Below are 16,361 nucleotides of genomic sequence, written 5' to 3'. Positions count from 1 at the left end.
TTCTCTCATCCCCTACAAGAACACAGGTTTCTGATGATAGCTTGTTAATGTGACAGTGAAGGGTCAAAGCCAAGGCACCTTTGCTCCCTCTGGCACGAGCCTCTCTAGGGATGCTGAGGCTCTGTCTGTTCTGGCTTTGCTCATTTCTTCTGGAACTGCCTGTCCAATGAGGAGGTTGCCAAGACCTCCTTACTCACCAGTAGGGGGCATATGTGTTGGTACTTGCTAACAGAAATTGCACAAAACTGAGCCTACTTCCTCCCTGTGCCTCCTTCCCAGCATTCCTCATGGGCTCCTCCATTCTCAAGGGTCTAAGGAAGGGTCCTCATATCCTCCAGATTCGCCACTGTCAAGTTAAGCACAGGCAGCTCCCAGTTCCTCTCCACTGCTGGCATTCAAGTCCCAGCGGCTGGTGATCCCTTGGCCTTGCTTCAAGCTGAGCCTGAGCCTGCCCCTAGACCCTGGCTGGGAAAACTATTCACTCCCACAGCTGGCCCACTACTGAGTTCCCTGGGAAGTTTGGAGCACAGGGCAGTGGGCAGCGGCATCCCACTGAGAACCGCAGAACTCACAGCACATGACAACTCTGTCCAAACCTCTGAATTAAAAGACTTGAACAGACTCTAGATCGGCTTTTAGCAGCACAAGGCTGTATTCCTAGGATGACCCCAGCCCCTCGTAAAGTGCCAGCTTGAGGAAGCTCAGTGCTGCCAGAAATATGTATTATTTGTTCTAGCCAACACCTGATGATAGGCCCCTGACCTCACTTTCTTAGAGCATTTACTCAAAAGGGCTTGCAATTGTAAATATGTATCTCTTGCAACTCAGAAGCATCAGGTCTTCCTTTAAAATGTAGTCATCAAGGCCAGGCATGGTGGCTGACACCCGTAATTCCAGCACTTTGGGAGGCTGAGGCGGCGGATCACTTGAGGCCAGGAGTTCAAACCAGCTTGGGCAGCGTGGCAAAACCCTGTCTCTATCACATACACACACACACACACTCACTCACTAAGGACAGCAGCCAGAGAGAAAGCTGGCCTCATTCCATTCACTCTATGAGGCTCTGCTAACCCCCTGCCTCCTCCCTTTAAAGCTCCCAGATCACCTATGCACAGAATGGAGCTTAGCTCTTTCCCCTACTGTCAGTAGTTACTGAATAAAGCCTGCTTTCACTGCTTTAACTAACATCTGCTGTTTCTCTTTGATACCACCTGCAGAAGACCCATCCCGTGCTTCTCCTTAGCCCCTGCTCAGCCCTGAGGTGGCTACTGCCTCCTCTGCTGCTCAACATGAGGCCCATCAGCCTGGTCAAGCCAGCAGCCATGGGACTCTGGGGAGGACCCTAGGCCAGAGCACCCATGGGCATGTGTGTTGGAAGAACTGAGTGAGGTGTCAGGCAGGGAATCAGGACACATTGAGGGGGCAAGGATGCCCTTGGTTTCCTGCAGGCAGGAGCTGAGACAGAGGTGAGGCTTGACAGAGAAAGGCAAAGGATAAGAATGTTCTATCACCCCCAGGAAGGTGAAACCTGAATGGAACGAGGGTTGTGTTCAACCTAGGGCAGTGCCTGGCTGTGGTGACCCCTCCCGATCCTTTGAGTCCCCACCCTGGGTCTTGCAATGGTTGCCTAATGTTTTCATGACGCTAACTGCAAGCACTTTTGAGAGCTGGAACTTTGTCTCATAAGGCTTGCCTGTACCCGTCACCCTGCCCTGCCCAGGGCTGGGCACACAGGAGGCTGCACAAACACAGCTGACCAGGAGATGGAGGATTAAAGAGGAGATTGGAGCACAGGGGCTGGTGGGGACAGGCAGGTGATGGGGCTGAGGGGTTGGGAGGAGCAGTGCAAGGAGGGGAAGCCTGGGAGGGTGGAGGCAGCAGGGCCCAGGGGAGTGTGCTTGGTGGAGGGGATGGGCCAAACAAGGAGGGGAACACCAGGGACTGGAGGTGATGGGGAGGGACTGTGGCAAAGGACTCCTGAGGCCATGGGTGGGGCTCTCCCCAAGGATGTGGAGGCCAAAAGCTTAAGGGACCAGATGATACCTCAGAGACAATGCCAATGCCTTTGGTGTGGGTAGCAGGAGACAGATGCCTCTGAGACAGTGCCAAGGCCTTTGGCGTGGGTGGTAGGAGACGGGGTGAGGAAGGGAAAGGGCAGCCCTGAGCCCAGCTGCCTGCCTGGGTTTGTCCATTGGGCCCAGGCTTCCGTGGGGCCCTCGTGGATGCTCCTCACTCTACGTGCCTGGATCACACCCCACTGTCACTCACATCACCTCCTCATTTCTCTGGCCTGCCAGAGACCTCCCATCCTACTCATGGGCCCAAAGAGGCCTTCAGGAGCTGGTGGAAACTCCTCCTCAGTGACTTATCCATAACCCTGGAGTCACTGATCCCTCCTCAACCCACCCCTGCACCTATCCCTTTCCTGTTTAATGTAGGCCAGTTGGTCAAAACTCACATCAGTGGGGACACCTGGGGACAGAGGCTCCACAGTCAGCCTCATTTTGACACCCCACAACGCTTGGGCAGTTGTTCTACAAAGAGGAATCTCCGTGTGACATGCATCTCACGGCCACGTTTGAGTCCACTTCCTTGGAGGAGAGCAGGGCTGGGCCGGGCCGCTCAGGCTGGTCTCTTCTAGGCATTCTCACTGCTTCTCTGCTGTCATTAGTCTCTATTTAAGCCTTCACATTTTCCTCTTACCCTCCCTGCTGGTGGGGTAGGGAAGTTTCTGGTGGTGGGAGCAGCTGCATTAGGACCTGGGAAGGGTTGGGGGCAATGGGCCCACTTAGAAGTGTGGGACACAAGGGCCAGAGTGGGCCTCAGACTGGAAAGTATGACCCCTCTGCTGGAGAGAGAGGCCCAGATTTGCATGCAGCAAATCTCTTCTCTGAGTATCTTAGATGTTTGCTTATAAGGCATGGGCTCTCTCTGTGGCCACCCAAGAATGTGGTAGCACTGGCTGCCTGTGGGCTAAGGGCAGGGATGAAAAGGAGACTTTTCACTGTGCATCCTTCAATACCTTTTGGATTCTGAGCCACGTGACTGTGTTACCTCTGAAAAATATAAATTAACAGGCCGGGCGCAGTGGTTTATGCCTGTAATCCTAGCAGTTTGGGAGGCTGAGACAGGCAGATTGCCTAAGTTCCGGAGTTTGAGACCAGCCTGGGCAAGATGGTGAAACCCCGTCTCTACTAATACAAAAAATCAGCTGGGCGTGGTGGCAGGCGCCTATAATCCCAGCTACTCAGGAGGCCGAGGCACGAGAATTGCTTGAACCCGGGAGGCTGAGGTGGCTGTGAGCCAAGATCGCGCCATTGCACTCCAGCCTGGGCAACAAAGCGAAACTGTTAAAAAAAAAAAAAAAAAAAAAGTAACAGTGCAAAACAAAAATCTTTTCTCTCCCTGGGCTCCTTTAAGGAATTAAGCATCCTTAGGGACCAGCCAAGAACCTTGACTTGCTCCAGAGGGGGCAGGCTGGATCTCGGTCAGGCCCTCAGTGCCCCACCAGCACTACATCTGGTAGACCGGCTTCTCCTTCACTGCTCAGGCACATTCTTTCTCTGCACCTGTTGCTGGTTTCATGGCATCCCTCAAGCCAGGGATAACACCACCGCAGTCCCACGCTAGTCCCAGGTCCCTGTTGACTCTGCCTCCTACAATCTCTCATCTGCCCACAGCTTCACTACATCACATCCCAGGGATACTGATACTGGGCCAGCCTTCTGGTCACTCCTCTGTGCCTGCCTCTCTCCTCCCTCTGGTGCATCTTCCCCACACTTCAGCCCCAGTGAACTTCCAAAATTCAAATCTGATAATTTTCTGCTTAAATCCTCCTGCAGCTGACAGTGTTAATGCTCTGCCCAGATCCCCCCTGGACTTTTTCCATTTTTTGTGCATGACACCCCACTCTGTGCTTTCTTTTATTTTTTAATTTAATTTTTTTTTTTTTTTGAGATGGAGTCTCACTCTGTCACCCAGGCTCAAGTGTAGTGGTGCGATCTTGGCTCACTGCAACCTCTGCCTCCCAGGTTCAAGCGATCCTCCTGCTTGAGCTTCAGCTGGGATTACAGGTGTGCACCACCACACAGGCTAGATGGGGTTTCACCATGTTGGCCAGGCTGGTCTCGAACTCCTGACCTCAAGTGATCCACCTGCCTCAGCCTCCCAAAGTGCTGGGATTACAGGTATGAGCCACCGTGCCTGTTTCCCACTCTATGCTTTCAAGGCTGGAAGCTGCAGCCCTTCTTGGAGGACTGCTTTGCCCTCGGTGGCAGTGTACCCAGTGACTGCTCCATGGTCACTGAGCACCATGTTCTGGTGGTTGTGTTGGTGAGAATAAAAGCCCAGGAAAACCTTGTCCCAAGCTGGAACTACTCTGAGGCCTTACACTCCAAAGCTGTTCGCTCATAGTATGCCAAAGCTGCTTTCTGAGGCTGAGAGGGTGCTCGTGATTGCTTTACCAACCTCGCTTACTGGTCTCCCCTGGGAGTACTTCATAAATCACTTAGGGTCTAAGGTGGATCCTCAGTGGAAACCTATCACACACAATTTAAGTGTCAATCATATATCTTTACTCCACTCTCTTTGGAAGTGTATTCCATATCGAATCTAAATGTAAGCCACATCAAACTTCTAGCTGTTTTGCCACTTTTGTGTCTTAGTACCTACCTTTAAAAAAAAAAAAAACCTCCACGCCCAACCCATGCCCATCCTTTACAAGTCTGCTTAGTCTCACCCCTTCCTCACTTCTCCAGTGGTGCTGCTTCCTTCCTCCGGTGTCCTCAGGGCACTCTGGGTAAACCTTACCGTAGCACCCATCTCACCAAATTCAACTAGTGTTCCCTGGTATCTTGCATGGTGCTGGGAAGTTTCAAAAAACAAATGTTTCTGAATGAGTATTGATTCCCCAAAATGTCCTAGTGCTCTCTAGTGTCAGGCTTCTCACATCCTGAATCTCTTCTATCTTCAATCAAAAGTGACTGTGCATGTGCCATTCCCCTGGACGGTGTACTCTGTGGCTTATGTTTCTAAGATGACTGAAACCTTGTCAGAGGGAAGCACAGTGGGCTGCCGTGAAGAACACTGCTCCTTCTGGTTTCTTGGGATACCAGGACTGAGGTCTAACTTCACATCTTATGGACCCTTGGGGCCCCAGTTCACTCACTGCTTTCAATAAATGGAAGGTCTAGATGACTTCTAAAATCTTCCATGGCTGAAATGAAAGTTTTTGTGGGCAGGGGCCTGTCCTGTCTTGCTCTTTGTTCTATCCAGAAGCCAAGAATGGTGCCTGGTGCAGAGCATGCTGTTAGATTTATTTGTTGAGAGAAAGAATTGACAATTTCAGTGGTTATGTATTGCTTGGTGCTTTACATATATTATTTCATTTAATTCTCAAAGTGGTAGAGTCAGGATTTGTATGATAGTTGATATGACTTTGAAGCCCATGCTTCCATGCTTCTCTCATAATATCTTGAGACTTTAGGAGACAGTGCCATGCCATCATGTAAGGTTTTTGTTCCAATAGTGGGTTTTTTTTTTTTTTTTTTTTTTTTTTTTTTTTTTTTATGAGATTGGGTCTCACTCTGTTGCCCAGGCTGGAGTGCAGTGGCATGGTCATGGTTCACTGAAGCCTCAAACTTCTGGGCTCACCAAATCCTCCCACCTGGGCCTCCTGAGTAGCTGAGACCACAGGTGCATTCCACCATGCCTAGCTAATTTTTAAAAAATTATTTTGTAGAGATAGGGTCTCCCTATGTTGCCCAGGCTGGTCTTAAACTTCTGGGCTCAAGCAATTCACTTGCTGCAATCTCCCAAAGGACTGAGATTACAGGTTTAAGCCACTGCGCCCAGCCCCATTGGTGGCTTTTAATGATGGGCTATGGAAGGCTGGAGGTGGTCCTGAGGCCTGTCTTCTTTTTATACCACATAGACAACTGCCTCTGCCCCTCACCAACCTCAGGGGATAACAGGAATATAAGTTGGTAAGTGGAAGAGGGTGAGCAGGTGCTGAGGAAATCTGATCACTGTGATCTTAATTAGCTGCCAGAGCAAATGGTGGCATTTAGGTATACAGTTCCAAAGGTTCTATACCAGTCACATACTGATAAGCCAGCCCTCTCTCTAAAAGAAAGCCCTGATTGGTACCATTTGTGGACTTCCATGGGACATGTACTCTTGCCATGGCTGATTCAAGACACCATATGAAGTCACCCAATGAGGACTTAGAAGAGATGCACATCAGCAGCTCCCACAAGCCGGTGAGCCACTCCACTCACCACTGGAACAGTAACCGGGTACGGTCCCCAGAAAGCCACAGGAAGACTTCTGAAGACCTTTTGGGCAGCCTGAGGAAGCCTCAGCTCTCACTATGAAGATCTTAAATAAATAAAATGATTACTGCTTCTCTGATGTATGGCAGCCATCCCGTCACTTTGGATGGTTATCTACGGTGTTGGCTAGAAGGCTCCCTCAGAACAGCCCTTGGCTCCTCTTGGGAACACATCCCATTGCCTTGCCTCAGGCTGGGACAGTCCCCTGAACAGGCAAGGCAGCTCTGTAGGGCTCATGCATTTAGTTCTGCAGAAAGCAATTCAGGTAGTACCATCCCTAGAGGAAGGATGAGAGTCATTTGTGTCACAGCTATTCCTCTGTCTCCCAGTTGGATTCAGGCAGTACCTTCTCCCCAAATTCTAGGAAATCATAAACACCAAGGAATCTGCCTTTGCTGGACTGGGCCTCAGCCAGAGATCAGGCTCAGCTAGAAGGTAGCAGGCATCCCTGAAGAGTTGGTGGAACAGGGGTAGAAAACCAGTGTGAGACTGGGTGTGCCCCTTCTAGCTGTGGAGCGACTCTGCTCCTCAGCTAGGGCATGGGAAACAGGTCTTGCAGGGAAGAGCAGGAACATGTCTGGAGGAAAGGGGTCTTGTCCTGGAGCAGAACCCCTTGAGAAGCTTCATATTTATACATCTTTGAGTCTCCCAAATAGTTAACATGTTGCTGAGCACAGAGTCAGCAATCAAAAACACATTGAAAGAGAAATGCGACTTTTATTAGCTCCCAGAGCATTTTTCAATACTAAGGCAAAAAGTAAAAAGAAGGGACAAGGAAAACCAAGGCACAAAGAAAGGACCTAGGAGGACCCCAGAACTCACCATGGACACACAGCAGAGGCCTTCTCTTCATATCAAGGGTATGGGTAGGCAAGAGAGGCTGCTGTTTCATTGAGATAAGACCAACCACCCAGCCCAAATGAGAATACAAGCAAAGACGTGGTGTCAGACCAGGAGGGTTAGAACTTGCTAGTGTAGAGGGCAATAATCCACTTGGGCACACGGAGGAAGGAGGGCAAGTAGGAGGCCAGCCAGCCCATCCTGGACACGTGTGGGAGCACAGAGCTCAAAGACAGGTAGTCTTGGATAGGGCGGCCTAGGAACAAAAGGAGGAGGAGGAGGATTAGATTCTCATTTCTCACTCCTCAGATACCTTCACTTTGGCTTGAGAGACCAAGGGAGGAGTGGGCAGGGAACAGATGGAAGAGCAATCAAGGCTGGCTGCTGAGCCAGGGTCCTCACCATCCACATCCCGAAGGCCATAGCGTCGAGCAAGGTCACAGGATGGCAGCACCTTACCACTCAGGCTCAGGATATTGGGGTCTGCAGGCACACAGATAGGTGGAGATGGCGGACAGGGGAGTGTGCAGAGTGACAAGGTTTGGGCCCAGTTGGACAGGGCACTGCTGAGACAGACTCAGGAGCCCAGGGGAACTCTTTCTTTCCGTTCCTAGGAAAGCTCTTGGGCCTCAGGCTTTTTTCCACACTTTCCAGGAGCCCACTCTTAAGGCTCCCAGACCTCAAACTGGGAATCCTGACCTCTTGGGCCTCAAAAAGCAGAGAAAAGAATGACATGTTCCTCAACCAACTCCTGAGCCGGATCTGGGCACTGGATGCCACCGCCCTACACATCCTCCATGCCCTTTCTTATTACCAGCTGCCCCCAAACTTCACCTGTTGCCAAAGCCACCACACATTTGCCACTCATTTCTGTGGTTTCCGCAGATGAGAAGACTGATCTAAACTGAAACACAAGGGCAGAGAAGTGAAGAGTTAATTTCCAAGAGCATTGCCCAAGTCTCCTCCCCGTTTCAATTTCTGTTCCGGGAGAAAGAGACCAAAGACCAAAGAAAAAGGTCAAAGGCCTCAAGCAGGGCCTATAGGACCTAAACTGTTGGCAGGTGCCAGAGCCACTCCTCCCCACATCCAGGTGAGCCCTGTACCCTGCCACCAGGACCTGCTGTCTTTACTAATTGGAAGGATCTGGTAGTGCCAGATAGTGTTTGGACCTTCTAGGCTAGCTGATGTGGGGGTCAAGTACATGGGCTTTGGAGCTAGACAGCCTTTCCACTTACGACATATGTGACCTTCAACAAGTTTCTTAACCTCTCTGGCTTCAGTTTTGCCACCTGTAGAATGAAGCTAGTATCTCCCTTATAGGATTAAAGGAAATAACGTGTGTTGCCTGCTCAGCCCTGCATCTGCCACAGTAAGCACCTGGTGAGTGGGAGTATCTGCTCTTGTTATTGTCTTGTCATTGAGGATGGAGAGGCTGACTCCCCTGTGTTCTGTTTCCTTTGCCCTCCCTTTGCCAACCTGCTTAAACACAGGATCCTGCAGGCCCTCCTCCTTTGCCATATGCTCCTTCAGCAGTTCTGTCTGCACAATCCCTGGCCACAGAGACACATAGCTGACCCCGTGGCGCCGCAGCTCGTGGGCACAGTCAGCAGCCAGCTTGTCACACTGTGGAGAGGCAGAAGGCAGGGTAAGAGCCACCTAGCCATGTCACTTTCCTCCCCTGCCCTCTTTGCTTCTACTGTGAATGCTTCAGCCCCCTGCTCTTCCCAGGATCCCCAAGGTCTCAGCTGCCCACCCTCCCCAGTGTGATGCCTATTGCAGCCAACTAGAGGAGCCCAAGCAAAGGAACTGTCCATGGATGAGGCAGAGGAGGAGCTGCAAGGAGCCAGCCTTACCATTCTGACGACTGGGGACTGCACCTCCTGAGCTATAGGTACCATCACTGTCTTTTACCTCCTTATCTCCTATGCCACTGGGTCCTCACCGCAGCTTTGCCCACACCATAGGGGACGTTGAACATATACTGCAGGCCTCCAGGGGAGGAGATGACCACGATGAGCCCCCGGCCAGCTGGTACCATCAGCCGTGCCCCATATACCGAGCAAAGGTAGTGGCCTCTAGAAGGTGGGGAGAGGGAAGAAGGCGTGAACTGTGTTAGTGTTGGCCTGGGCACCACAGCCTCTGGCAGCTTCCCCTGCCTTCTGGTGGTGGTTGTCTGCTAGGAAGGCTGTACAGGGTGGGGTAGTGACCTGAGGAATTAGGGGCCTGAGGCCATATTCTGAGAGGAAAACTGGTCAAAATAACCACTGACAGATGAGAAACAGCAATCTTTAAAAGATGAAATGGAAGGCAAGAGCTCTGTCACAACAGCAATTACAAATGAAATTGTTCAGGGGGAGAAAACTTAAGAAATGTATAGGGTCTACATGGAAAAACTATAAAACCATGACAGAACAAGAACAGACAAAATCAAAAGTAAGAACTGACATGTAAAACATCATTTCTATGTAAATCAATCCATAGATTCACTCAAATTGGATTATATCTCAATAAGACCTTTTAGAGGAATTGACAAAATAATCTAAAGCTCAATGAGAAGAACAAACGTGAGAACAACCAGAAAAGCTGGGTGTGGTGGCTCACACCTTCAATCCCAGCACTTTGGGAGGCCGAGTGGGGCAGATGACTTGAGTTCAGGAGTTCAAGAGAAGCCTGGCCAACATGGTGAAAGCCCATCTCTACTAAAAATACAAAAATTAGATGGGTGTTGTGGTGTGTGCCTGTAGTCCCAGACTGAGGCAGGAGGATTTCTTGAGCCCAGGAGGTGGAGGTTGTGGTGAGCTGAGATTGTGCCTCTGGACTCCAACCTGGGTGAGAGTGAGACTCTCTCTCTCTCAAAAAAAAGAAAAGCCAGGAAAAATTCTGAAAAAAGGATTAATGTATTATGGGTGAGGGGGATTGCTTTCCCCACTCTGGCTGTCACCCATATTAAAATGCACAGAAGCCAGGTGTGGTGGCTCATGCCTGGAATCCCAGAACTTTGGGAGGCTGAGAAGGGAGAATTGCTTGAGGTCAGGAGTTAGAGACCAGCCTGGCCAACATAGAAAGACCCCATCTCTAAAAAATAAAATAAAATGTACAGGACATACTAGTTAAAAGAATTCAGTACAGGTGTAACAATAGACTGATAAATCAATGAAACGAAGCAGTGAATAATTAATACACGTGTATGTGAGAATGCAATGTATTACAAAAGAAACCTATCAAATCAATGAGGAAAGATGGATCATCTGGGACAACCGACCAGTTATTTGAGTTGGGGGAATTGGTTCTCTGCCTCATTTATTATTTTTAAATGAAGCCTAAAAGGATCAAATATTTAAATTAAAAAATGCAAGCACAAAAGTACTGAAAGAAAACATGATCAAATGTGTTTATAAACTTGAGGTGGTGAAGGCTTTTCTTAGCATCGCACCAAGATAGAAACTATAAAAGACCAACAGATTTGACTTCTTAAAATTAAGACAGACAGACAGACACACACAAATACAAACATACATGTATATTTCTGTATACATAAAGAGCAGGGAGGCTGAGCGTGGTGGCTCACACCTGTAATCCCAGCACTTTGGGAGGCCAAGGCTGGCGGATAACTTGAGGTCAGGAGTTTGAGACCAGCCTGGCCAACATCGTGAAACCCCATTCTCTACTAAAAATACATAAATTAGCCAGGTGTGGTAGGGGGGCACCTGTAGTCCCAGCTACTTGGGAAGTTGAGGCATAAGAACTGCTTGAACCACAGAGGTGGAGGTTGCAGTGAGCTGAGACTGCACTCCAGACTGAGTAACAAAGCAAGACTCCACCACCACCACAACAAAAAAAGAGCAGGGGGGAGTGTGCATGTGAAAAATGAGTGATAAATTGGGAATAATATTTATAAAATATATGCCAAAGGCATTTGTTTCACAGTGATCTTTTATAAATTAAGGCAAAAGTCAAAGATGATTTACACAAGAACAAAGAGCCAATAAACAGAGGGAAAAAAAAGCTTAACCTGACAAATAGTGGAAGAAGTATGAATTAAAACCACTTTTATGTATTTTTGGCTTATCATAGCGGCAAAGCTGGCCTGAGTGCATGAGCTGACACTGCCGGGTAGAGGACATGGGGAAACACATATTCCCTTTCATTGTCTTGAGATAAAAAATTGGTGGGGTCTTTTTGGAGGACACCTTGATAATTTTATTAAATCTTTAAAAAGTACATATTCTTTTTTTTCTCTTCTTTCTTTCTTTCCATTTTTCCCACAGTCTCTATAACCTAAGAGAAGTACATATTCATTGATCTAAGAATTCTACTGCTGTAACAAATAAGGAATTAGAGAAATAAATGATCATATCTCCTCCCAACAGAATATGAACAGGTATTAAAAAGAATAAGAGATATTGACATGAAAAATCTGAAAGACTATATGGCAGGCTATTAATAGTAGCTATATATCAGGCAAGGGAGCAAGGGGTGGCATTGAGGGGAATAAGATTATACTGGTCTTCAAATTTCTTCCATATCTAAAAAAAGTAACACACATAACTTGGTAACCAGAAATAAATTTCTTTTGCATGGGGAAGAGTTAGGACCTTCCAAATGAAAACAAGTAGAGTTATAGGTTTAAGGAAAAGTGCAGCCCAAGGTAATGCAGAGGATAGGCAGTAAACGTGCATGGGGAATGGGTGGGTAGGAGGTGCTGGGGGACTGTCAGGGGCTCACTACAGGGCCTTTACCTTGGATAATTCATCAGGGCCCAAGGTTTAGGGTCTGGGCTTCTGCCTTGAATCTCTGTTTCAGGGTCAAAACCCCGGCCAGCAAGAGATGAGGGTGTAGAAAGCACCTCTCTTTGGAGGCTATGACCATGAACACTGGCCAATTTCCAGCTCTCAGGGTTTTCCTTTCTTGCCTTTGGCCTGACCATCCTCCTCTGTCCTAATGCTCTCCCTTCCACTTTGGATATCACAACTGTTTTCTAATCCTGCTTCCTTGGGATTGTCACCAGAGTACCAAAATTGGAGCAGTGGGTGTTCTTACATGCTTTAGTCACAGATTGCCGATAATCCTGTGGTTACTCTCACAGGTGACTGATCGCATCCATCAGGCATGGTTTGATTATATAAGAGCGTAACATCATTCCAATGGTAACGGAGGCATAACTTGTGCATTACACTGGGCGAATTCTAAATGCTGTGTTTCATTTCAGTCCTGGGCTAGATGACCCAGTGTAACCCAGTGACACCCCTGGCCTCCCACCTCTGACCCAGGAGTGTCCTTGCCTGTGAGTGTGGGATGTGGATGTGGGGACTAAAGAGTCTTGCTGTTCACTCTTTATTATTAAGCTTCTCCTGCTCTAAAACAAAACAATTTCTTCCTCTAACCATTTTGAAAGCATACACTACAGGCTGTGTGCATTACTGAGAAGAGGAGGCTCCCTCTCTTCTGGGTCTTGCATTTGGATGGGCAGTGAGTGAGGCAGGAGAGAGGCCAAGGGCTTGTTCCAATGAAAATTACTGACAGAAACAAGGCAGGAGTTGACATTCTCAGGTACAGACTCACCTGGATAGAACTTCTCCAGAGATAAGTGGGACAAACGGAACAGAAGGGAGAAGAAAGATGGGGGAGGACAGAGGGAAAAGGAGAGGGCATATAGGAAAGGTCTGGCCATTGAGCTGGCTAAGTGAGTGAGGGAACCCGGGGCCCTGGCAGTGGAGCACGCACCTGAGTCCGACGTTGTTGATATCATCCCACATGGAGGCAGGGGTTTCCCAGAATGCCTTATTCCCGGTGTTCAGGATTGTCTGAAAGGCACAGGGAGGGTGATGAATGATCTGAAGGCAGGGAGGTGTGAGGAGCTGGGTAATGAAAGGGACAATGAGTGGGGATGAAGACGCAGGGGTTTGAGGGGGTGGTCAGAAAAGTGGAGCTGGGACCAAAGTTCAAAGGGTACCTGGACCCCTGCATAAGCGTTATTGACCAGCACATCCAGACGCCCTTGCTGTTCCCGATCCACTTGCTCAAACAGGCTTCGTACTTCACTCTCCTGGCTTGAATCGCATACCACAGGCACACATTGGCCCCCGAGGGATTGTGCCTGGAGTAGGACAGGTGATATGAGCTCACATTTGCACACGAGTCTGAGTCATGACAAAACTCCCCCAACCAAAAGTGGGCTGAGAACTGAGAAGATAATCCTAGGAGAGCCAGCTGCGGAGGCAACATGGCAGGCAATGCTGCCCTCTGGTGTCTGTTTGAGTAGTTTCAAGAATGATAGGCCCTGCCACCCACCCCAAAGCAAGGTGAATTGAAATGTAAGTTTTAATAATCTGCAAACATTTACTGAGGCCCACCATGTGCAAGGCATTGCAGAGTACAATGCCTTGCAATGTACTCTGCAAGTACATTGTACTCTGCAAGTAGAGGGTAAGAACAAGTGAAGCATGGAGGCTGTTCTTGAGACATGAATAACCATGTTTTTCCTTGTTGTGGTCATTTCCATCTCTCATGTCCTTAGCTCCCAGCCTCAGACCACTCACCTAGAACGTCTACTCAGTCCCAGCTCTTACCCTCACTCCACCAATGTGCCTGCTTGGTAATTGAAAAAAAACTAAAGCTATCAGCCATGAATGATTTCTACTTCCTGGTTTGTCTCACTCTCTACAAATGCCCCCAGTCCTCCAACTTCAGAGGAAGAAGAGTCCCTTATCCAAGAACAATCCTCCTATTCTCCAAATTTATGCTCTGGGTCCCACCCTATTACCCTTCTTGCCTGAACTACCTCAACGCCTCCCAACTACTCACCTGACCTCCAGTCTGTCTGGCTTAAATTAATTCTTCATAATCCAGCCAGCACAAACTATCTAAAACACAAAATTCAAAATCTCCTAACTGGATCACCATCTCTTAGAGAATAAAACCTGAGTTCTCTACCAGGGTCTTCCAAGACCCGCTCATTCCTCTCCAGACTTTCACATACTACTCTTTCCTTGCAATATCTCACAACATCTACTCTTTCACCCGCTGACACTATGCTTTTGGAGCTCCCTCTTCCGGAATGCTTTTCCTAATTTCCTTTACCTAACTCTTACCTTTCAAAATTCAGTTCAAGAACCACCTACCTTCTACAGGGTGTTTTCCTAAGCCACTTTCCCTAGCCATCCCCTACATCATCTGGATGCTCCCCAACACCCTAGAGCATTCTGTGTATATCTCCCTCTTATAATTTACCATATTCACATAACATTGAAATGACTGCTTTCTGCCCCTGACTTCCTGTTGGAATCTATCTTCATTTTTAATTTGCATTTTTTTTTTTTTTTTTTTTTTTTTTTTAGATATGGGGATCTTGTTATCACCCAGGCTGGAGTGCAGTGGTGCAATCATAGCTCACTGCCACCTCTAACTCCTGGGCTCAAGCGATCCTCCTGCCTCAGCCTCCCAAGTAGGTGGTACTACAGGTGCAGGCCACCATGCCCAGCTAATTATTTAAAACACTTTTTTGTAGAGACTGAGTCTAGCTACATTGCCCAGGCTGGTCTCCAACTGTTAGCTTCAAGTGATCCTGCTGCCTTAGCCTCTCAAAGTGCTGGGACTACAGGCATGAGTCATTGTACTCTGCCATGGACTGAATCTTTGAAGAGCATAAATTAGATCTTACTAGACTTGGTAACTTCAGTGTTTTACCCGTAACTTCAGTGTTTTATCCAATCCCTAGTAAATCATGGGTACTCAAATATTTACTTAACTGAAGTCTAGTAAAGAAGCAAAAAATGTACAGTTCAATAAAGTCTTGCCTAAAATAGAGGAAAGCACAGGTCCACAACCCTTTAGTTGAAATTCAAAATCTCTGCTCTCAAACACAAGGTTTTTTTTTTTTGTTTTTTTGTTTTGTTTTGTTTTGACAGCATCTCCCTCTATCCTCTAGGCTGGAGTGCAGTGGCGTGATCATAGCTCCACTTCTAGGCTTAAGTGATCCTTCTGCCTCAGCCTCCGGAGTAGCTGTTGGGACAACAGGCACATGCCACTATGCCTGGCTCAAACACAAAGTCTTTTCATAAAACTCACTTGGGGGCAAAATTCTACCTTACCTGAAGTTATTTATGGAGTTTTAAATTTCCGCTTTGAATAAATATTCACGTCTTGTTGAGTAGTAGCATAGTTTCAGGTAAGGGATCAGGAGAGGGATTGGTTAAGTGGAAGGGCTCTCTCAGGTGGTTTCTGCAACTGTAGAAGCACTTACCTCCTGAGCAGCAACGCGAAGGGTGTCCATATGACGGCCAGTGATGTAAACTGTGGCACCTGCTTTGCAGAGCTGCAAGGCGATGCCACGGCCAATGCCCCTGGAGGCACCAGTCACCACACACACTTGGCCCTTCATGGGAGCTGCCATGACTCACAGGCAATGGAGGAAGGTCTGTGGAAGCAAAGCCTTGCTCTGATGGAAGCCTGTAGATTGTGTGTGTGTGTGTTGTGTGTGTGTGTGTGTGTTGGGGGGTAGAGGGGAACCTCTCTAGGAGTAAGAGGAGAAGCCAAGGTAAGAATCCTTTGAGGGGAGAGGAGTCAGAGGCGGACAACTGGGTGCGGGCCTGAGGGCAAGGATGACTGTCTCTTTTGGGAGGCCCAGGGAGTGAAGAAGGGGCTGACTGTCCAGAGGTGGACAATTACTGCGACCCTCTGAGTGTGGCTGCCTGAATGGGGAATCTGGCGCGGCAGCCCCTCGGGGCGCGTCTACGCAGAGTCCTGGGCTATCTGGAGCTCCGGACCTTGGCCTGACCCAGTCCGGGCCGAGCCACAGGTGCGGCTCCAGGGCCGGGAATGAGCGCGAAGCCTGGAGATCCTAAGCCCTAAGTGGGAGGAGCGTGTGCCGCTTACCTGCCAACTGCGCTGTCGCTGAGGTCCTCGCGCCGACTAGCTCGTCACACGCGTGTAGTTCCGAGAACTTTAATTTCGGCCGCCGGAGCGGATCGAAGTGACTACGACTGGGACAGGTTGCGGGGCTGCGGTGGATGTCCGGGTTCTGGCCTGGATTGAGCCAGCGACGAGGAGGCAGGGCTCAAGGATTGATTGCACAGAAGGACCCGGGGCGTTTCTGTGCGAGGGCGGAGGGGCATAGTCCTGTGCCAAAGTTGAAAATCTGCGAATGGAGGTGGAGCGATCTGGGGGACACACCCACTCCGTCCTTCTGGG

The 16,361-nt window shown here is 48.8% G+C and overlaps 1 protein-coding gene across 1 annotated transcript; it reads right to left on the bottom strand.

Moving 5' to 3' along the window:
* Nucleotides 1–7,029: 7,029 nt before the first annotated feature.
* On the bottom strand, nucleotides 7,030–16,349 carry DHRS1 (dehydrogenase/reductase 1). The gene is made up of 9 exons (XM_012467960.2): nucleotides 16,047–16,349; nucleotides 15,415–15,588; nucleotides 13,126–13,269; nucleotides 12,897–12,976; nucleotides 9,115–9,247; nucleotides 8,649–8,795; nucleotides 8,007–8,076; nucleotides 7,575–7,655; nucleotides 7,030–7,428 (listed from the first exon to the last, which is right to left on the bottom strand). The coding sequence occupies exons 2-9, from the start codon at nucleotides 15,562–15,564 to the stop codon at nucleotides 7,292–7,294; spliced, it is 942 nt and encodes a 313-aa protein (XP_012323383.2). The 5' UTR covers nucleotides 15,565–15,588; nucleotides 16,047–16,349; the 3' UTR covers nucleotides 7,030–7,291.
* Nucleotides 16,350–16,361: the final 12 nt, after the last annotated feature.

Source organism: Aotus nancymaae, unplaced genomic scaffold (assembly GCF_030222135.1).
Source record: "Aotus nancymaae isolate 86718 unplaced genomic scaffold, 86718_ANA_hifiasm-v0.15.2.pri h1tg000011l, whole genome shotgun sequence".
NCBI classification, from domain to species: Eukaryota; Metazoa; Chordata; class Mammalia; order Primates; family Aotidae; genus Aotus; species Aotus nancymaae.
Note: the sequence above shows the minus strand (reverse complement) of the source record. Positions and strands in the feature narration are given on the sequence as shown.

What these genes read in the sequence shown, in the direction of transcription:
- DHRS1 (XM_012467960.2), bottom strand. Translation starts at nt 15,564, where the DNA reads ATGGCAGCTCCCATGAAGGGCCAAGTGTGTGTGGTGACTGGTGCCTCC. An exon ending in ACGCTTATGCAGGGGTCCAG is followed by an intron (nt 12,977 to 13,125) that starts GTACCCTTTGAA and finishes TGTGCCTTTCAG; the next exon opens with ACAATCCTGAACACCGGGAA. An exon ending in TGGCCTTCGGGATGTGGATG is followed by an intron (nt 7,429 to 7,574) that starts GTGAGGACCCTG and finishes TTTTGTTCCTAG; the next exon opens with GCCGCCCTATCCAAGACTAC.